Here is a 23907-nt window from a genome sequence, read left to right as displayed (position 1 = left end):
GATGTTGTCCAAGGGAAGGGCACTAGGGCCAATACAGCTTGGCACCAGTGTTGTAGCACAGCAATGTGTGGCTGAGTGCCTTGCTCAAGGACACAACACGCTGCCTCAGCTGAGGCTCGAACTAGCGACCTTCAGATCACTAGACCGACGCCTTAACCACTTGGCCACGCACCAACACACCGAGAGTAGAGAGTTACCAGATTAATTACTGGAATTTGGTGGTAGGGAGCTGGGATTTGTCTTGTGAAGAGAAATTAATCAGACAGGGCCTACACTCTCCAGCACTTCGAAAAACAAAAAGGGGATCTCATTCAGAAACATCAAATTCTTTAAAGAGCTTGACAGGCTCAATGTGGAAATGTTGTTTTCCCTGGCAGGACCAGGGATCAGAAACCCAATATAAAGAGGTCAGCTATTCGTGACTGAGATGAAAAGAAATTTCTTCACCTAGAGGTAGTGAATATTTAGAATACTCTACCCAAGATGGTTGTGGAGACTCAGTCAGAGCCAACATTCAAAATAAGTACAGCTAGGTTTTGTTTTGGATCTAAAAGAACCATGTGATATGTGCAGAGAAGTGATGCTCAGAAGATGATCAACCTTGGCCTTATGAAACAGTAGAATAAATAGGTCTCTCCTCCTTCTACTTCTATTGTCATGTTCACCATAACCCCCTAACCGCTCCGCCAAAAGCAAACAGAATCACCTTTAGCTTCCCCATTGGTTTAGCTGATAAGGTACCAGTAGATCGGTACTAAGCCTAATATGCCAGAAGATTGGAATTTTGGCTCAACAATTTATTCTGAAGAATCGTAGAAATAGCTGGTTTATAAACAGAGGCAATGTGTAGTCAGGAAAGGCTGATGATAGGGCAAAATTGCAGTCAACAGAATGAGTTGCAACATAAAAATCAAACAAAATCGAAAAAGGAGAATACAGAACTGAATGTGTGCAGTATGCGGAATAATGTAGATGAACTTGCAGTGTATGATGTTGTAGGCATCACTGAAACATGGCTGAAAGAATATTTTAGCTGGGAGCTTAGGTAATATCCAAGGATACACATTGTATCGAAAGGACAGGCAGGAAGGCAGTTGCTCTGTTGGTAAAAAAAAATCAAATCACTAGAAAGAGGTAACATAGAGTCAGAAGGTGTTGAATAATTGTGGATAGAGCTAAGGAACTGCAGAGGGAAAAAGACCCTGATAGGAGATTGAAAATGCATGCCGAAAGGGCAATGTTACAATAGTCATGGGGGACTTCAAAATGCAGATAGATTGGAAAACTCAGTTTGGTGCTGGATTACAGGAGGAATTTCTAGAGTGCCAACGAGATGTCTTCTTACAGCACCTCGTGGTTGGGCCCACTATCAGCTATTCTGGATTGGCGGTTGTGTAATGAACCAGAATTGATTAGAGATCATAAGGTAAAAGAACCCTTAGGTGCAAGTGATTATAATATGATCAAATTCACCAAGAAATTTGAGAAGGAGAAGTCAAAGCATTACAGTGGAGTAAAGGGAATTACAAAGGCATGAGAGAGGAGTTGGCCAGAATTGATTGGAAAAGAACACTGGCAGGGATGACAGTACGGCAGCAATGGCTGGAATTTCCGGAAACAATTTGGAAGGCACAGGATATATACACCCCAAAGTGGAAGAAGTATTCTAAACAAGAGATGAATTAACTGTGGCTAACAAGAGAAGTCAAAGCCCAACTGGTAGAATGGGAATGTGAGTTGAAGTGGAATGCAACCGGTTGGTTTGGATGAACATTTTGTATAGGTGGTTCTTAACCCTTTCTCTTACATGAGCAAAGGTGAAAAACTGTGAACCTTCCATCCTCTCATTAAACTGCCATTCTGGAAGTACGTTAAACCAGATACTGTGTTATTTCTCTAACAACCTGAGCATTTTTACTTTCTATTTCTTCTCTAATTTCTACAATCTTACTTTGTAAAAACTGATACAAAGAAGTCAATTAATATTATGCCATTCCTTCAGCCAGGGTTAAAACATTTCTGTTTACTTCCATATCAGCAAAAATTTCAGCTTAGTGGTGTGTACAGGTACTTGATGGGTGTGGAGTCAGTGGCTAAAGGACCTATCAACCTATTTACAGTCTGTATGGCAATACAACAGGTTAACAACAACTTGCCATGGTTGTCAAAGAATTCTAAGATGCAAATTTAGTTCCAATGCAGGATTAGCCAACTTCAATCAATATGGCAATTGGAAAATTACAGCTTGAGTCTTTCTCAAAGGATATGGAAAAGACTAAAATTACAATAGTTCTATTCATGATCCAAATGCCGCAAAGCTTACTTGAGCCAAGGTTAGATAGGAACTAGTTTGGTGATACTTATTGCAACATCTCACACAAAAATTTCAATATGATGAAAACTCAAGTAACGTTAATACCCTTCAAACAAAGCATTAACTAATTTTCTGCAATTTGCTGTTCCAAAAGAATTGCTATATTTAAATATAGTAGCCATAAACTAACATGAATAAAATAAAAAATGCTGGAAACATTCCAAATATTAGACAGTATTTGTGGTTTGAGATAAACATTTCAGATCAATGACCATTCACCAAGCTAAACATAAAAACTTCTATTTCAGAATTTCAGCATCTTCATTCTTCAAACCGAAAAGGTTAACTGTCTCTCTATCCCACAGATACTGCCCAAAAAGTTGAATGTTTCCAATAATTCTTGCTTTTCATCCTTAGTATTTGACTAATGAAGTTATGAACAACATAACTATTCACCTGAAAAGATCTGTCCATTGTGATAGCAAAATAGTACTCTCTTCTTGGATACCTGCGTTCACAGATAAACACCTTGTTGCATATCCTTCCCTTCTCTCCAGTTTGTTTAGTGATTAGTTTTCTTCCAATCATCTTTGAAGCAATATCTCGGACTTCTTCTGGGCTGCAAGGGTATCAATACTTTACTAAACATAATTAGCAAAAAACATAAATTGACAGCTTTTAATACAAGAAATTTTTAAATGTTTTTGAAATTCTTATCTAACTGATCAACATGTGCAAACTTGAAATAAACAGACAAACCAAGTCAAATCAAAGACCAAAACTGTAATTTTACAACGTAACCATGAATTTTGAGAAAGAATAATTCAAGCAACAAATCTTTCCCTTGAAGGTGCCTTTTTTGTGGAGCTGTTTCGGATTAGAGAGCTGTTTTGGTTTAGATATTTAATTGTTTTCTTCTCACTCTTCAAAAAGTAACATGTGAAAAACCAGGGAACCATCTAAAAATTGAATAGACAAAAATACTGCAGGAGCTCAGCATGCCAGGCAGCATCAATGGAAAAATGTAAACAGTCAAAGTTTCAGGCCAAAATCCTTCATGAGGGCTGGATCGCTTGTTTGTAAAATTAAAGCATCAACTTTATGACAGACACTACACAAAAATCTTAAGTTCTTTTACACAATTGAGTCAGAATAGAAGAGTGCTATTTATCTCCATTCAGAGCAAACGTGCAAGGAAATGGAAGTGTAGGTTGTTCAGAACAATTGGTCCTCTCACAAATAAAAAAAATGAGAATAGAATGGAATTATCCCTAAGCAAAAAATTCAATTTCCACCAGGATAACTCAATAATTCTGGGCAATAAACACAGATGTTTTTCCGTAGACATTACTGGTTTATTAATATCACCCAGGGGAGTAACTTGGCATCCCAACGTAGCCTATCCCACATATGATTAAGTTAATCCTTTGTAAGACTGTCCGATAAGCCATATAGTCAGACATCTGATCATTTTGACATTTCGCAATCAGATAACCTGATGGGCCTTTCATTAATGACCTAACCACAGAACACAATAATACTATCAGCTCAGTTCGATCAACTTAGTGTGGTTTTCCAACATCTGGGAACTAGGTCCAAGTAGAGAGCAACGGCTGACACTGGCACATCTTAGTAACCCTGCCCCTCTCACACTGCCCATTTTTAAATCAATAATTAATACTCTATTTGTTCCAAAAGTGACAAAAAGATATTTTTGTTTAAACACACATCAAGTAATTAGGATTTCTGATGTATACCATAATAAACGAGTATTCAAAAGGAGACCCCATCAAGTCTATGAAAGAAAAGAACTTGTGGGGCTACGGAGAGAGGGACAAGTATAAATACAAGGGTATTTACAATATACAGAGCTGGAACAAACATGACAGTCCAAAAGGCAATACTGTGACCCAACTGAAGGAAGAATCTAATAAACATTCATTGCTGGACTGACATCAAGCAAGTAGCTGGGGAAATAAGATAGCCTGCAAGGCATCCTTAACACTAGATTTAACTTCCTTTGTTACAGAATTCAGAAATATATTCAAAGAATCACATTAATGACAGTAAAGCAGACAATTGACACAAGTCTGTGATTCGTATTTAATTAGATTTTAAATTACACTTAGGTTTATCTTATTCAAGGAGATCCATCATATGCTCACAACTGGGACTTTGAAAGGTTTTATTTTCCCTCAGTAATTTCAATATACTTACTAAACAGTATGACAATTACTTAACAATGGCAGTACCTGACTTAAGTGAAATACAGTAGGCCCTCCATATTCGCGACGGATTGGTTCCGGGACCCCTCGCGGATACCAAAAAACACGGATGCTCAAGTCCCTTATTCAACCTGTCTAAATGCAGTGGACCTTAGGACCCAGCAGAACCCCAGCCCTTATTTAACCTGTCTCAGTGCGGTGAACATTAAGACCCGGCGGAGGAGCTGTGAATCCGCAGTGTTTCTGTTCATGAAAATAATCACGATCACAATTGAAAATAAAGTGGAAATAATAAAGCGATCGGAAAGAGGTAAAACACCATCGGTCATTGGAAAAGCGTTAGGCTACAGTCAGTCAATGATCGGAACAATTTTAAAGGATAAAATGAGAAAGGCCCTGCCCCAATGAAAGCTACCATTATTACTAAGCAACGCAGAGGTTTAATTATTGAGTTTTGGGGTCTTGGGTTTTTGATCTTTCACATCAACCCGGCACGGATGGAGAGCATGCTCGGGAGAGATCTGTCACTGGATCAAACTTGGGAATTTCCGTTCCCGAGCCCAGTGCTGAAACATACGTTTCTTAAGTGTTTTATATGCATAGAAAGGTAAAATATATGCTATAAACGAAGACAAACGTTTGACTAACTGACACTAAATAATACTGGATGTACCTGTTCCGACTTACCTAGTAAGAGAACTTCTGTTTTTTTTTCAATCCTGAACCACGATGACCTACGCATATCCTGCTGTATACCTTAAATCATCACTAGATTACTTATAATACCTAATACAATGTAAATTCTATGTAAAATAGTTGTTATACTGCATTGTTTAGGGAATAATGACAAGAAAAAAAAGTCTGTACATGCTTGAACAACAAGTACTGGAAAAGCACTTCCGGGTTTTCTCAATTCACGGTTGGTCGAACTCGTGGATAAGGAGGGCCGACTGTATTCCAAATCTTTAAACTGAACATCAAAAAAGTTGAAAATAAAAGAGTCTCCAAATAATCAGTAAATTGGTTCATTATAGCTAAGGAAGGAACAGGCTCCTCAGCAACCACAGGAAGTCTTGAAATCAGGAGATAGGAATCAGATTCTAAATTAATACTTTGCATTTGTAGTCTCCAGGGAGAAGGACATGGAAGTGGGAGGTTTAAGGGAGAGGTACACGGGATAATCTAGAGCATATCTGTATCAGGAAGGTGGAAGAGCTAAAAATATTGGAGCACTTTAAAGTGAATAAAACCCCAGAGCTGATAGTACAAGAATATAAGAAATAAGAGCAGGAGTAGGACATCTGGCCCGACAGGCCTTCCCCGCCATTCAATAAGATCATGGCTGATCTGGTCATGGACTCATCTCCACCTACCTGCGTTTTCCCCAGAACACTCAATTCCCCTACCATGCAAAAATCTGTCCGTTTCCTTAAATATATTTACTGAGATAGCCTCCACTGCTTCATTGGGCAGAGAATTCCACAGATTCACCACCCTCTGGGAAAAGCAGTTCCTCCTCATCTCCCTCCTAAATCTATTCACCCAAATCTTGCGGCTTTGTCCCCAAGTTCTAGTCTCACCTACCACTGGAAACAACTTTTCTGCCTCTATCTTTATCTGTCCCTTTCATAATTTTATATGTTTCTATAAAATCTCCTCTCATTCTTCTGAATTCCACCGAGTACAGTCCCAGGCAACTTAATCTCTCCTCATAGTCTAACCCCCTCATCTCTAGAATCAACCTGGTGAACCTCCTCTGCACCGCCTCCAAAGCCAGTACATCCTTCCTCAAGTAAGGAGACCAGAATTGCACGTTGTATTCCAGGTGCGGCCTCACCAGTACCCTGTATAGATGCAGCATAACCTCCCTGTTCTTAATTCAATCCCTCTAGCAATGAAGGCCAACATTTCATTTTCCTTCTTGATAGCCTGCTGCACCTGCAGACCAACCTTTTGTGATTCACGCACAAGCACTCCCAAGTCCCTCTGCAGCATGCTGCAATATTTTACCATTTAAATAATCTGCTCTTCCATTTTTCCTTCCAAAGTGGATAACCTCACATTCACCAACATTGTATTCCATCTGCCAGACCTTTGCCTACTTACTTAACCTATCCATATCTCTCTGAAGACTCTTTGCATCTTATGCACAATTTGCTTTTCCACTCAGTTTTGTTATCATCAGCAAACTTAGATACACTACACTCGATCCCCTCTTCCAGATTGTTAGTGTATCTCGTGAACATGTGCGGGCCCAGCACCAAGCCCTGCAGCACACCGCTCACCACTGACTGCCAAACAGAGTAACACTTACGTATCACAAACTCTCTGCTTTCTATTAGTTAACCAATCCTCTATCCATGCTAATACATCGCCCCCAACTCTATGCATCCTATCTATCCCAGGAAGCTGTAGGAAGAAAGGGAGGAAATTGCTAGAGTGCTAACAATGATTTTTGCATCTTCATTAGCTACAGGTGGTTTATTACTGTCACATATGCTAGGATAATGAAAAGTTTTCATGTGCATGCCATTCAGACATTGAAGGAGAACAAAGGGAATTAAATGATTAAATGCAGAATATAGTGCACAGTTACAGAAAAAGTGCAGTGCGGGTGGACAAATTAGGTACAAGGACCATGATGAGGTACACTTAGAGATCAAGAGTTCACTTTTATCATAGAAAGTCCATTCAAGTGTTTTATAACAGTGGGATAGAATTTGTTCTTGAGCCTAGTGGTACATGTTCTCAAGCTCTTAACCATGTCCCTCTTAACCTTCTCTGCTCCAGGGAAATAGACCCAGCCTCATTTCATAATCGAAATCCTCCACACCAGGCAACATTCTGGTGAATCATTTCTACAATCTTTCCATCACTATCATTCACTTCTACAACTGCACAGCTGTGGTTTGACAAATGTTGTGTCCCACTTATACAACTACATTGCCCTCAACAACTCATTTTGCCATTAAAAGTTCAACAAGATTAACCAGACAAGACCTTCCCTTGACAAATCAGCACTAGCCATCTCTGATGTAATTCTGTTGTCACTGTGTCAGATCAGCTCTTGTGTAAAGTTTGCTTGCAGATGGTAGCTTTGTGCTGCAAATAATCTGTTAGGAGCAAACTGCGATCCTATTGTAGTATGTAACCTACTGTAATATGTAAATATGAGACAATTTCTGCCTGTAGCTCAATAAAAACAAAAACCAGCAGCAAAATGTCAAAGCACAGCCCAGGAAGAGGCCCACTGGCCCACAGTATTTGTGTTGACCATGATGCCAAATTAATCTGCCTGCAAGTGATCTATATCCCTCCATTCCCTGTATGTTCACATGGAACGTCTAAATGCCTATAAAATCCTACCATTGTGTCTGCTTCCACCACCCAACCTGACAGTATTTTCTAGACACCAGCAACTCTCTGCACATCTGTCTCTCCCTTACATTAAAGCTATCCATTGTAGCATTAGCATTCTATACTGGGGAAAGACTCTGATTACTGACCCTATCTATTCCTCTCATTATTTTAAAACCCTCAACTATGTCTCCCTTTAGACTCTGAAGCTCTAGGGAAAACAACTGAAATTTGCCCAACCTTTCCTTATAGTTCCTACTGTCTAATCCCTCCCCTAACAATAGGCTCCTAAAGTTATTAGTAGATGGATGAATGGAAATGTAGAATGCTGTTCAGGAGGGCGAGGTTTAGACTGATTTTTAGATTTGATTGAACGGTTGGGACAACTTTGTGGGCTTAAGGGCCTATACCTGGCTGTTATGTTCTATGTTCTTAATAGCATTCAGGTATAGAAGGATCTTGGGGCCCCGAGTCCATAGTTCATTGAAAATGTCAATGCAAGTGGATAAGGTGGCGAAGATGGTGTATGGAATGTTTGTCTTCATATGTAGGGGTGATGAGTATTAGAGTAAGAAAGTAACGCTCCAGCTATTTAAAACTGTAGTTAGACCACACTTGGAGTTTGTGTGCAGTTCTGGTCACCCCATAAAAGGAAGGATGAAGAGACTGTGGAAGAAGGTGCAGAAGAGGTATATTAGGATACTGCCTGGATTAGACAGTAGGAACTATAGGGAAAGGCTATTGTTAACCGTATACTTTTTTTTCCCCGTTTGACCTCCTAAAGTGCAACACCTCACACATGCCCAGGTTAGACTCCATCTGCCACTTCTCTTTCCACATCTGGAATTGAATCCATGTTCCACTGCATTCTGTCATAGTCCTTCACACTGTCCACAACCCAACTAATCTTGGCATCATCAGCAAACGTCCTAATCCACCCAAGTCATCATTATATATCACAAGTAATAAATAAGAGATCCTTAAAGAACACCACCGATCACAGATCTCCAGCTCGATTACAGCCTTCTGCTCCAACTCTCTGTCTTCTATGAGCAAGCCAGTTTTGAAATCAAACTAGGGATGTATTCTGGATCACCTACATTTTATCTTCTGAGTCAACCTAATACAAGAAAATTTATCAAATACCTTGCTAGAGTCCATGCAGATAATGTCCACAACCTACCCTCATCAAGCAGCTTTGTCACCTCCTCAAAAATTATACATTTATAAGGTGCAACCAGCTGTTGATAAGCAGGCCAAGTTTTTCCAAATGTCCATAAATCCTATTTCACAGCAATCTCTCCAATAGCTTCCCTAGTACAGGTCGATCTTCACTAATCTGACTACCTGTAATCCGGTTCCCTCGATAATCTGGCACTGATTATGCTTAATGTGATCCTTCTGTAATTCGGCATTTTCACTGATCCAGCACTCCTCAAGTCCCAATGGTACTGGATTAGTGAAGGTCGAGTACTAATGTGACGTTCACTGACTATAATTGTCTGGATTATCCTCACTTCCCTTCCTGAACAAACAACATTTGCTACTCTCCAGTCCTCCAGGACCTTGTCTATTACTAATTAGGGCACAAAGATCCTTGTCAAACTCCAGCAATCTCTTCACTTGTTTTTTTTCTATATTCTGGGATATATGCCATCAGGACCTGGGGACTCTAAGACCACCAATTTAGCCATTTGGACTATTGAGACTTCTCAGCCATTCAATCATAGCTGATTTATTTCCCTTCTCAAACCAACCATCCAGTCTTTACTCTGTAACCTTTCAACACCCTTACTAATCAAACAAACCTATAAATCTCTGCTTTAAATATACTCAATAACTTGGCCTCTACAGCCAACTGTGACAATGAATTCCACAGATTCACAACCCTCTGGCTAAAGATATTCCTCATCTCTGTCCTATTCTGAAACTCTGCCACTATTGGAAATATCCTCTACACTCTATCTGGGCCTTTCAATATTCCATAACTTTCAGTGAAAACACCCCCCTCATTCTTCTAAACTCCAGCAAGTCCAGGAACAGGGCCCATTGAATGCTCCTTATACATGAACCCTTTCATTACTGGAATCATTCTCACAAACCTTCTCTACCCTCTCCAACAACTACATCCTTTCTTATATATGAGGCCCAAAACTGCTCAGGATACTCAAAATGTGATCTGACTAATGTTTTATAAAGCCTCAGCATTATAACCTTGTTTTTATATTCTAGTCCTCTCGAATTGAATGCTAACACCGCATTTGCACATCCTTATTACTGACTCAATCAGCAAGTAACCTTCAGTGAATCTTGCACGAGAACTCCCAAGTACCTTTGCACCTCTGTTTTCTGAATTTGCTCCCCATTTAGAAATAGTCTATGCCTTTATTTCTTCTACCAACGTGCATGACCTTACACTTCACTACATTTATTCCATCTGCCAATTTCTTGTGCATTCACCGAATCTGCCCAAATCCTTCTGCAGACTTCCTGCTTCCTCAACACTATTCACCCCTCCACTCTGTATCATTTGCAAACCTGACCACAGAGCCATCAATTACATGTAAAATAGCGGAATTAACATTGCCTCTTGCCGAACAACACCTGTCACTGGCAGACAAACCAGAAAAGTCCCACACTGTGCCTTCTACCAGTCAGTCACTCTTCTGTCTATGCTATGGTCTTTCCTGTAATACCACGCTTAACTTATCTACCAGCCTTACATGTGGTACCTTGTCCAAATCCTTTTGAAAATCCACTTAAACATCATCCACTGACACTCTTTTGTCTATGTTGCCTGTTACCTCCTCAAAGAATTCCAACAGATTTGCCAGGGAAGATTTCCCCTTAAGGAAACCATGCTGAAATCGATTTATTTTTTCATGTGCTTCTAAATAACTCCAAACCCTGTCCCTAATAATGGACTCCAATATCTTACCACACAATTACATCATGCTAACTGGCATATAATTATAAACACGAGAAAGTCGGCAGATGCTGGAAATTCAAAGCACACACAAAATGCTGGGGGAAATCAGCAGGTTAAGCAGCAGTCAACATTTCAGGCTGAGACCCTTCTCCAGAACTGAAAAGGAAGGGGGACAACGCCAGAATAAAAAGGTGGGGTGAGAGGAAGAAGGCTAGCTAGAAGGTGATAGGTGAAGCCAGGTGGGTGGGTAAGGTAAAGACCTGGAGAAAGAATCTGAGAAGAGAGGAAAGAGGACCATAGGAGAAAGGGAAGGAGGATGCGACCCAGGAGTAAGTGATAGTCTGGAAAGAAGAGATAAAAATTCTTTCAACTACTGATATATTGGACACTTTCCACAATTTTAAATTCCAAGAAAGTTTGAAATTACTTAAGCTGCCTGAAGCAACATAACTTCGACAACATGACAAAATGTTCATTCTTTATTATTCTTGAATATAATCATATTTTCACTGCTATAGTCAAGAGAGAAGTCACTTATTACTTCGAGAGTATTGCTCAGCATGCAATTTCAACAGTTTGAATGCTAGGGCAGGAGAACCTACTGTAGAAGCAGTGCATTTAATTACAGCACACTGAATTGTAATCTCCAGACTTACGAGTACACGATTTTCACTCCTCCCTTCAGACCACCTTCAAATTCTCCTTTCCCACGACCACCAGCAAGCACCTGAGCTTTCACCACCACATCTTTTGACCCTGTTAGAGCAAGAAGGATTCATTAATCCTATGAGCACAAGCATTTGACATTCTTCTATGAAGGGCTGGGAGAGTGCCAAAGAGGGAAGGGAGACAAATGAGTCCATCCACAATCAGGAATTGTTCACTTTTGGATGACAATATGTATCAGCTGAAGTGTAGCCAACCACAAAACAACAAACTTGTATTACCATAGTACCGTTAAGAGATCCTCACAGGTTACTGTCAATAAACTGCATCTGAAATGTAGCTACTGTTGTACTGAAGAAAATATGGCAGCTATTTTTCCAAACTACACATATCACAGAGGTGAAAGACATGACCCTTAATACAGGTAAGGAATGAATACTGGATTTTCTTCATCCCAGGGAGTATATGGTAGAAACAGGACTATGCAGAGCAAAGAATGTACAAAAGGCTTAAAGAGGCTAAGTTAACAAGAAAGTGCCAAATTGTAAATGATATGTAATGAGGAAAATGTTATATATTGATTTTGGTAGGTATGTATATAAATACAGAATAATGTTTAAAAGACATAAATCTAGGAAGTGTTGATTTATAGAGAGAGCTGGGCGCACTGGTGCAGAAAATATTATATATGTATAACAATCAATCACTAAGATTGAGTGTCATAATAAGACTGTTGAACTATAAGGGCAAGGAAATCTTGCCACAGCTTGTGGGTTGTTTTGACAACTGCTTACAATATGTAAAAATATACTTGCCTTGCAGGTACTAAAGTTAATTCAGATACAATGTTACTTGATTTATGATGTTGATTTGTGAAAGGAGGGTGAGTCATTTGAGGAGAAAACAAGAATATAATCATATTCATTGAATTTTTGCACAGCTGAAAAGATAAACACTATCAAGTTCAATTTATTGTCATTCAACCATACAGTTTGTATTGCGAAACAAAACGTTCCTCCTGACAAGGTACACAACACAGCACATATAACTCACACACATAACATATTAAGTGATATTAGCACAAATAAAATAAGTAATAAGGTACATATATGATACAAGTTAAAAAGAAAACAGTATAATGCTATTGATGCTTCATGTGATGAGACCTGAGTGGTGGCATGGAGTTCGGTAATTTTACGACCTGAGGGTAGAAGCTGTTTCTCATCCTAACAGCTCTTGTCCTAATGCCTGATGGTAGGGGTCAGAGATTGTTGGATGGATGGGAGGGATCATTGACATTGCCAAGGGCCCTGCATATGCAGAGCACCTGATAAATATCTCCGATGGATGGAAGCGAGACCGTGCTGATCCCCTCAGTGGTCCTCACAATCCTTCATAGGGATTTATGATCAGATGCCTTACAATTCCCATACCAGACAGTGATGCTGCTGGTCAGGATACTCAATGATGCTCTAGTAAAAATGGGTTAAAATGGGGGGGAAGAGTCTCACTCGCCTCAATCTCCTCAGGAAGTGGAGATGTTGCTGTGCTTTCTTGACCAAACAGGTAGTGTTGAGGGACCAAGTAAGATTGGCTAGAAATCTGGTGTTCCTAGCTCTCTCCACACTGGTGCTATGTATGTGCAGTGAGGAGAGGTCAGTCTGCACCTTCCTGAAGTCCACAATCATTTCTTTGGTTCAAAGTTCAAAAGTTCAAAGTTCAAAGAAAAATTAATTGTCAGAATATATACACATCACCACATACAACCCTGAGCTTCTTTTTCTGTGGGCGTACTTAGCAAATCTATAGAATAGTAACTGTAAGCTATAAACATCAGGAACTGTAAACTAAACAAACTGTGCAAATGCAAATAATAAACAACAATAAATAATGAGCATGAAATAACAAGATAAGAGAGTCCTTAAATGAGTTTAGTTAACCCCTTTTGTTCAACAGCCTAATGGTTGAGGGGTCTTGACAACATTGTGTTCAGACAATTTTACCAGCTGCTCTACCTCCTCTCTGAATGCCATCTCATCTTCGTTGTTGAAGAGGCCAACCACTGCTGTGTCATCAGCAAACTTAACGATTCAGTTTGGACTAGGTCTAGCAGTGCAGTCATGCACCAGCAACATGAACAGCAGCAGGGTAACCACATAGCCATGGAGCTCACTGGTGCTCAGTATGATGGAGGTAGAGATGTTTCTGCCAACACAGCTAACTGTGGCCTTTCTGTAAAGAAGTACAGGATCCAGTTACAGAGAGAAGATGTGGACAGTTTACCCACCAGTTTCTGAGGTTTGATCATAATAAACACCAAACTGAAGTCAAGATACAGCAACCTGGCATACAAAGTACCATTTTCTAACTGGGACAGGATGGAGTGGAGTACAGGGGCTTTGGCATCATTAGTAGACTGACCAGAACAATAAGCAAACTGTAAAAGGGTCCAATATAAAAGCAAGATGGGATTTAGTGTGATCCATAACCAGCCACTTCATCATTGTTGAGGTCTGTGCCATTGGATGGTGGTCATTGAGGCAAGTTACCGTTACCCTCCTAGGTACTGGGATGACGGTGGCTGCCTGGAAGCCTAAGGGAACAGTGGACTCTTCCAGAGAGATGTTGAAAATGTCTCTTGGAACTTCAATTAACTGAGTTGCAGTGGTCCATATGGAAGAATTAGCTTAACAGTTAAGTTTCAGAGAATCCAATCCAAAGGGAAGCAGCTTTGTTTGCACCAGAGATGTTGGTATAAACCAGGTCTAATGTGTCTTCATCCTGGTAGTAAAGTCAACAAGTTGATAGAATTTAAGCAGAATTTTTTTTAAGTTAGCATGGTTGAAGTTGCCAGTAACAACAAAGAAACCACCAGGGTGTGTGGTTCGCAATTTAGTCATGGCGCCGTAGAGCTCAGAATACTTCCCCAGCAATAGCACAAGTGGGTGGAGAAGAATGTACACAGCCACAATTACAATAACAGTGAACTCCCTTGGTATATAGAAGGGCATGCACTGCACTTTTAAGAACTCTACCATAGGTGAACAGTGAGTCACTACCAAAACATTGGTCAGAAGTTTTATCAGAAGTATGATCACCTTTAATCGCACTAAATTACATTTAGTGTAGTGTAACCTACTTGTTACTCACAAGACAAACTCATTTCCAGGAATCCAATGGTTGGGTACAGTATAGGTAAAAGTTTTATTGTTTGACTTGGTGAAAAGTACACCAAATTTTGTTTTTAAAGACTAGATATGTGGCCAATATCCTTTTTTTCTCATGCTAGCGCTATGTGCAATTTCTTTTTAATAAAATACAATTTGTAGGCACATATATAAATCAGAGGCATGTAATGGATCTTGAAGAGCCATGAGGTAGTTGCCAACAACCTGAGTGCATCCTTCTTCTGAATGAGGACAAAAGGACAGTGTCCAGATATGGTATAAACTCATCACAAGATAATTCATTCACAACAATTAGATATAGAAGAGCTCACCTGAGGCATACACAGGTGCTATAAAAAGAAATTCCGCTGCATTCTAGCATTTAGGTGGTAGTATTTCTCAATATTTAGAATATTTGCTAGACAAGATTGAAAAATGTAGGAAAAATTTTTGAAGAAGGCAAGCAGCCTGCTCTCATCCCTGATATTTTCTTTTCTATACATTATACTAGTGACTCACACCACTCAGTGATCAAAGATAGGTACTACTCACATTAGCATTGTTCTATGTACATAGTTTTAATTCAACCTCCTGGCGAAAGCCAACTACCTGAAATCCAGAAATAACAGTTGAAATTCTCCAAATGCTTCCTTCAGAAAAACCAAAATAATGAATGGATATTTTCATTACCCTTTTTTGGCTCTCAATCACATCTTTTTAAATACAAACATTACATCAAAATGAGTAGGACGTTTAAATCATCATAACAGGTTAACTTGCATACACAGACATACCTATTGCTTTGGCAGCCTTGAAGGCCTCATCAGCCGAGCTGGCAACTTGTCCTTTAGGGATCCTGATGCCTGCATCTTTCAGTAAGTCCATGCTGAGGTACTCATGAAGGGAAAGATTTCTTTTGTCTTGTTGCTGAGCGTCATTTCCAACCAGATTTAGGGGCCCACCAAAAATCTAAATGGAAAAAGATGTTTAAAAAATATGGTCCAGGGGTTAAGTGCCATAGAAGGCAAAGAGCTTAATGTTGTAGCTCCAGAAAAATTTAATAGGAATTTGTTACCTAACGAATTGCAAAGCAATTGAATTAGAAAAATTTCTAAAATAGTATTTGAGAATATTTGAATATTTTATGCGCTTATGTTAGCTAAAACAACAAAATGTGATGTTCAGCAAACACCGAATTGAATGCCAGCTAATACATATTTTAAAGCATTACTGGCCCTCTCCAGATGCCGCAGCAAATTTCACTTAACAGCACGGGAACTTCCAGGTAAACATGCGCCTCAATCCAACAGGTTTGTGTAAATCAAACTGAATATAAGATAAGTAGGGCATTGTTACAAAGGGAGACTGATATCAGTAAGTCAGGGCTCTCTTAAATTCCATATTTAAATTGATATGAGCAAAGAGGAATTAGCAAAATCCCAGTAAAGGCAAAACTTTTAAGTTTCTGTACCTTTTCAGTTATGTTTTGAAACTCAGTGCTACTTTTAAATAAAATGGAAAGACTATAGACTATAGTAAGAGGTCAATGAATAACCTGGTAGAAAACAATCTCGCAAAGGCATGCTTCTTTGTTAATGCCCCCATGAGGACCTTGTGACTGATGCAGGGTCTTGATCTGAAAAATCAAACATTCTTTAGCCTCCGCAGATACTCTTTGATTTGTTGAGTTCTTCCAACAGTTTGTTTATCATTCCTACAAAAAAAAACTGTGGCTTTTCAATTCTGGGACAGAGCTTCCAAGACAGCCAAGAGCAATCAGCAAATCTCCTCTGACACTCGGCTGCAAGGGTCAGATATGCAATACAATTGGCAACCTCAGTCAAGTCAGTAGTTATCAACTATGCAGAACCCAAGGATCAAATTTCCACTTTAACTGAAGAGGAATGACAGATGGGTGTTGTGAGGAACAGAAACACGTCATGCCACTACTCTAGATTATGAATGATTCCTGAAGGAGGGCAACTCATCACAGTTACTGAAATGAACATGTTCCTATTTCAAAATGGTTTAGTTCCTTCCACAAAAAAACTTAAATTAAGATTTTTGTTTCAGAAGACAAAAAGATCATTACAGGTTCCCCCCCGCCATCCGAAGGTAGAGCATTCCTATGAAATGGTTCGTAAGCCGGAATGTCGTAAAGTGAAGAAGCAATTACCATTAATTTATATGGGAAAAATTTGTGAGTGTTCGCAGACCCAAAAATAACCTACCAAATCATGCCAAATAACACATAAAACCTAAAATAACAGTAACATAGAGTAAAAGCAGGAATGATATGATGAATACACAGCCTATATAAAGTAGAAATAATGTATGTACAGTGTAGTATCACTTACCGGAATTGGGAAGACAGCGCCGAGCACACTGATGATGGTGTGTTTGGCTGAGTCGTCAGAGGTTAGGGTGGTGCAGTGGCCCCTCACCTCCAGGCCGATGACCGATACATTGCCGCGAAGCATGCAGCGGTACAGCGGTGGCCGGGACGCACCCAACACATCCTTAAGAGAAAAGCCGAAATAAACAAGCTAATTAATTAGGTGCCGCCCGGCACTTAAATGTCGGCCCAGATCAGAGGCGATGCAATCAGCAATTGCCTCTGATCTGGGCCGACATTTATGTGCCGGGCGGCACCTAATTAATTAGCTTGTTTATTTTGGCTTTTTTTCTTAAAGATGTGCTGGGTGCGTCCCAGCTACCGCTGCATTCTTCGCGGATTGATATCTGTCCGTGGCCCAGGGGTTGGGGTGGTGGGACACCGGGGTGTCATCTCGTTGTCTGTGTCCATCAGGGCAGGCAGGTCCTCTTCTTCTATGTCTGCCCGCCTCCATGTCGAAGGTCGAAGTTCGTCGTCTGCTGTGGCTGATGTGGAAGGCTTGCTTGACTGCTTAGTCTTGCGCACTTTTCTATCATACAGTTCTTTGTAGGGACTCAAATCATTCTGCAAATATGCCCTAAACCGACGTACCCTTTCAAAATTAAAGACGTACTTTATCATTGCAGCGGAAGTCTCACGCAGTTGCTTCACGTTCAGTTCCTGGATGACTTCACTTTTGGTCCGTTTGCTACTGTATTCGGTTTCGATTGTTATCCTTTCCTCTTCCAATTGCATCAGTTCTTCATCTATCAGTTCTTGGTCATGGGATGCCAAAACCTCTTCAACATCATCTTCGTCAATTTCCACAAGCCAAACTCACCTTGTCCTTACTTCGTTCACCACGATCGAAACGCTTAATTATGTCTAGTTTTACGCTAAGTGTAACACCCTTATGAGCTCCTTCAAGCTTTTCCAGTAACTTAGAACTCATCTTGCTAATGGATGCTCACAGGCACGTGTTTAAGCAATGCCGGCTAGAATGCCGTTCCGAATCCTGGGGAGGAGCGGCTGCTCGGGGCGCGTGCTGCCTTTTTTTCGCGCGCTGCCTTTTTTCGCAACAATGAAAACACCTTCTGTTAGCGAAAACAGGTAACTAATGTAGGACTTTCGTAACAGTGAGGTTTCATAAAGCAAATGTTCGAAAAGCGGGGGACACCTGTATCACAAAATAATTTCGTATTTTAAACAAAAGATTCTGCAGATGCTGGAAATCTTAAGCAACACAGACAAAATGCTGAAGGATCTCAGTAAGTCAGGTAGCATCTACAGAAGGGGAATAAACAGTCAATGCTTCAGGACGAAACCCTTCATGGGACTGAAAATAAAGAGAGCAGAAGCCAGGATAATAAGGTGGAGCAGGGAAACGAGTACAAGCTGGTAGGTGATAGGTGAGACCAGGTGAGAGGAAAGGTGCGTGGGTGGGGGAGGCTATGAAGGCAAGAAGTTGGGAAGGGATAAGTGGAAGAGATAAAGGGCTGAAAAAGGAGGAATCTTATAGGAAAGGCCAGTGGACCATTGCATAAAGGGAAGGAGGAGAGAAACCAGAGGAAGGTGATGGGCAAGTGAGGAGAAGGGGTGAGAGTGTAACCAGAATAAGGTATGGAAAAAGAGAAATGGATAGAGGGGAGAAATTACTCAGGAGAAATCAATGTTTATTTCATCAGGTTGCCATCCCTGACAGAATATAAGGTGTTACTCCTTCAACCTGAGTTTGGTCTTGGCATCGCACTAGTGGCAGCCACGGACAGACATAACAGAAAGGGAATGGAAAGTCAAATTGAAATGGGTAGCCACAGGGAGATTCTGCCATTTGCAGAGGACGATGTGAAGGTGCTTTGTAATTTTAAAACAATTCTGTGGTGATTTTGTTATACAACTGACCATAGGACTTGTGTGTAAAATCTTAGAACATAATACAGGCGTCCCCTGCTTTTCAAACGTTTGCTTTATGAAACCTCACCGTTACAAAAGACCTACATTAGTTCCCTGTTTTCGCTAACAGAAGGCGTTTTCACTGTTACAAAAAAAATCAGCGCGTGCCCCAAGCAGCCGCTCTCCCCAGGATTCAGAATGGCATTCTAGCCGGCATTGCTTAAACACATGCCTGTGAGCAGCAAGATGAGTTCTAAGGCATCGGAAAAGCCTGAAAGAGCTCGTAAGGGTGTTACACTTAGCTTAAAACTAGACATAATTAAGCATTTTGATCGTGGTGAATGAAGTAAAGACAAAGTGAGTTTGGCTTGTGGAAGCTGACGAAGATGATGTTGAAAAGGTTTTGGCATCCCATGACCAAGAACTGATAGATGAAGAGCTGATGCAATTGGAAGAGGAAAGGATAACAACCGAAACCCAATGCAGTAGCGAACTGAACGTGAAGCAACTGCGGGAGATTTTCACTGCAATGATAAAGTACAACTTTAACTTTGAAAGGGTACATAGGCTTAGGGGATATTTGCAGGATGGTTTGAGGGCTTACAAAGAACTGTATGATAGAAAAATGCGCGAGGCTAAGCAGACAAGCAAGCCTTCCACATCAGCCACAGCAGACGACGAACCTTGACCTTCGACGTCGAGGCCAGCAGTCATAGGAGAAGATGAGCTGCCTGCCCTAATGGAAGAAGACGACACCCAAGTTTCCCACCACCCCAACCCCCAGGCCGCGGACAGATACTGATTTGTGGAGAATGCAGCGGTAGCTGGGAGGCACACAGCACATCTTTAAGAAAAAAGCCGAAATAAACATGCTAATTAATTAGGTGCCACCTGACGCGTAATTGTCGGCCCAGCTCAGAGGTGACACAATCGGCAATCGCCTCTGATCTGGGCCAAAAATTACGTGCCCGGTGGCACCTAATTAATTAGCATGTTTATTTCGGCTTTCTTCTTAAAGATGTGCTGGATGTGTCCGGGCTACCTCTGTACGCCTGCATGCTTCGCAGATCGGTATCGGTTCGCTGCTCAGAGGATGGGAACCGCTGCACCACCCAAACTCCGATGACTCAACCTAACACACCATCATCAGTGTACTCAGCAAGCTGTCTTCCCGATTCCCATAAGTAATACTACACTGCACATACATTATTTCTACTTTTTTTTCTTTTTAAATCTTTTTATTAATTTTCAAAATTATAAACTCAACAAAATTGGTACAAAGAGATTGGAATAATCTTAATCAGCATATATAAAAAGGATTTTAAGTAACAAAGATATAACAGACTTCCAAACTCATAATGAAATTAGTCATAAAAGAAGAAATGAAAAGAAAAAATGTATAAACAAAAAAAATCCCCAAAAGAAAAAAAACCCAAAAAAAAGAACAAAACAGGGCTAGACCAATATCTTGTATCAGACACGTTCAGTAATATCGTCAACTCTGCTCCTCTAATCATATAATTTAAGTTTTAAAAAAAGATTCGGAAAGGTCAGATCACATAATATGAAAATGTTGCAAAAAAGGTTTCCAAGTTTCTTCAAACTTAACCAAAGGGTCAAAAATATCACTTCTAATTCTTTCTAAATTTAAACTTAATATAGTTTGAGAAAACCACTGGAATGTAGTTGGAGGATTAATTTGCTTCCAGTTCAACAAAATAGATCTTCTCACCATTAAAGTAACAAATACTATCATCCGACAGGCTGAAGAAGACAAAGATCTATGTTCTACCATTGGCAATCCAAAAATTGCCATAATAGGATGGGGTTTTAAATCAAAGCATAGAACTGTTGAAATAATATCAAAAATATCTTTCCAATATTTTTCCAAAAGAGGACAAGACCAAAACATATGAGTTAAAGAAGCCACTTCAGAGTGACATCTATCACAAGTAGGGTTTATATGGGAATAAAAACGAGCTAGTTTATCTTTGGACAAATGGGCTCTGTATACTGCCTTAACTTGTAATAATGTATGTTTAGCACATATAGAAGAAGTACTAACTAATTGAAAAATTTTATCCCATTTCTCTATAGGTAAACAAAGTTGAAGTTCCCTTTCCCATTCATTTTTAATTTTATCAGATATACCTGGCTGTAATTTCATAATTATATCATAAATAATTGCTATTAATCCCTTCTGCAAAGGATTTAAACCTAAAATTTTATCAATAATGCCAGTAGGATTTGAAGTCAGAAAGGTAGGCATTGTAGTATTTTAAAAATTTCTTATTTGTAAGTACCTAAAAAAATGGAATCTAGGCAAATCAAATTTCTTAGATAACTGCTCAAAAGACATAAAACAGTTATCCAGAAATAAATCAAGAAAACATATTATACCTTTCATTTTCCACATCAGAAAGGCTTGGTCCATTACCAAGGGTTGAAAAAAGGAATTAGATAAAATTGGACTTGATAACATAAATTCATTCAGGCCAAAAAATTTACAAAATTGAAACCATATTTGCAATGTATGTTTAACTATAGGGTTAACATTTGTTTATTCAATTTAGATAGTACAAAAGGCAGTGAAGTTCCTAAAATGGAAGCTAAAGAAAACCCTTGTACAGAGTGGCCTTCAAGGTTTACCCAATATGGGCTTGGAGTTATATTCCAATCTTGCATCCAAAATATTAAATATCTAATATTAATTGACCAATAATAAAATCTTAGGTTAGGCAATGCCAAACCACCCTCTTTCTTAGATTTCTGTAAGTATTTTTTTTAATTAATCTGGGATTTTTATTTTGCCACATATAACAGGAAATTTTAGAATCAATAGTATCAAAAAAAGATTTAGGAATAAAAATTGGTATCGTTTGAAATAAATATAAAAATTTAGTTAAAATTATCATTTTAATAGCATTGATTCGGCCAATCAATGATAGAGACAATGGGGACCACTTAGTAATCAGTTGTTTAACCTGATTAATTAATGGTAAAAGGTTAAAATTGAATAGATCCTTGTGTTTCTTAGTAATGTTAACTCCTAAATAAGTAAAATAGTCAGTAGTCACTCTAAATGGAGAATTTCTATAAGTGGGAACCTGCATATTTAATGGGAAAAGTTCACTCTTACCTAGGTTTAATTTATAACCAGAAAAACTACTAAACTGAGCAGGCAAAGTTAATACTGCTGGAATAGATTTTCCTGGGATGAAATATATAATAGCAGATCATCTGCATATAGTGATAATTTATGAGTCTCATTTCCACGGGTAATGCTAAATATATTAGGGGAGTCACGAATAGCAATAGCTAGTGTTTCCAAAGCAATGTCAAATAGTAATGGACTAAGAGGACAGCCCTGCCTAGTACCACGGAATAGATGAAAAAGAGGGGATCTTTGATTGTTAGTAAATACAGAAGCCAAAGGGATAAGATATATCAGTTTAATCCAAGATATAAATATTGAACTAAAATTAAATTTCTCAAGGGCGTTAAATAAATATGTCCATTCAACTCTGTCAAAAGCTTTCTCGGCATCCAATGAAATAACACATTCTGGAATTTTGGGTGAAGGCGTTTAAACAATATTCATTAATCTCCTAATATTAAAAAAAGAGTAACTATTTTTAATAAATCCAGTCTGATCAGCAGAAATAATTTGAGGTAATACATTCTCCAATCTCATTGTCAATGTTTTAGAAAAAATCTTAGAATCCACATTCAGCAAAGATATAGGCCTATAAGATGCACATTCAGTTGGGTCCTTATCTTTTTTAAGAATTAGGGAAATAGAAGCTCAATAAAAAGATTGTGGTAATTTACCTATAGATACTGCATCCCTAAAAACACTACATAGCCAAGGAGTCAGTGGAGTAGAGAAAAATGTTAAAAAGTTGATAGGAAATATTCTATAGCTCCTAATCAGGAACTTTATAAACAGAGAGTTGAACTTCAAATGGAACATAATCTCTTATTATCATCTACGATTGAAAGTCAATTAATCAAAACTAAGAGTCAATTTTATATACATGGTGATAAAACTGGGAAACTTATAGCTAATCAATTGAAATCGGCCTCAGTTAAACGACAGATTCTTAAGATTCGTAAACAAGATGGCACTTTGACAGTTGACCATGACAAGATTAATAAATCCTTTCAAGAATTCTATACCTCCTTATATCAATCAGAATTTCCTGATGACTCTACTATAATGCATGAATTTTTAAAGAAATTGAATATTCCAAAATTATCATCTAATGAATGTTCAAAATTAGATGTACCTATTGCAGTAGAGGAAATAAAGAACGCTATTTTTTCTATGAACTCAGGTAAAGCACCTGGCCCAGATGGATTTACAGTAGAATTTATTTCTATTTTTTAATCAGCTGTATATTTTTACGTGATATTTGGTATGATTTGGCAGCTTCATAGCTTAAAGTTTACTGGAGAGTGTTTTTGCCAACAGCGCTTGCGTGAGATTTTCTGCCGAGAGCACTTGCGCCGTGTTTTTGCCGACAGCGCTTGCGTGAGATTTTCGCTATGGACAGCAATGCAGGCAATGATTGTGGAAAAGTATTTCTACTTTATATAGGCTGTGTATTTATCATATCATTCCTGCTTTTACTATATGTTACTGTTATTTTAGCCTCCAGGTCCAACATATTATTCTCCGTAACTTCCGCCACCTCCAACGTGATCCCACCACTAAGCACATCTTTCCCTCCCCCCCTCTCTCTGAATTCCGCAGGGATCGCTCCCTACACAACTCCCTTGTCCATTCGTCCCCCCCATCCCTCCCCACTGATCTCCCTCCTGGCACTTATCCGTGTAAGCGGAACAAGTGCTACACATCCCCTTACACTTCCTCCCTTACCACCATTCAGGGCCCCAAACAGTCCTTCCAGGTGAGGCAACACTTCACCTGTGAGTCGACTGGGGTGATATACTGCGTCCGGTGCTCCCGATGTGGCCTT

General features: G+C 39.3%; 1 protein-coding gene across 1 annotated transcript in view; it reads right to left on the bottom strand.

The window, feature by feature from the left end:
• sucla2 (succinate-CoA ligase ADP-forming subunit beta) overlaps positions 1-23907 on the bottom strand; it is a 103452-nt gene that overhangs the window by 55823 nt on the left and 23722 nt on the right. The window contains exons 2-4 of the mRNA XM_072270486.1: positions 15453-15627; positions 11482-11581; positions 2771-2933 (exon numbers count right to left, since the gene is read on the bottom strand). Of these exons, the coding sequence (XP_072126587.1) occupies positions 2771-2933; positions 11482-11581; positions 15453-15627 (438 nt within the window). The remainder of the gene's footprint in view (positions 1-2770; positions 2934-11481; positions 11582-15452; positions 15628-23907) is intronic.

The sequence above is a fragment of the Mobula birostris genome, chromosome 10 (genome assembly GCF_030028105.1).
Source record: "Mobula birostris isolate sMobBir1 chromosome 10, sMobBir1.hap1, whole genome shotgun sequence".
NCBI classification, from domain to species: Eukaryota; Metazoa; Chordata; class Chondrichthyes; order Myliobatiformes; family Myliobatidae; genus Mobula; species Mobula birostris.
The sequence above is the reverse complement of the archived record's forward strand: the minus strand, read 5'-3'. Positions and strand labels throughout refer to the sequence as shown.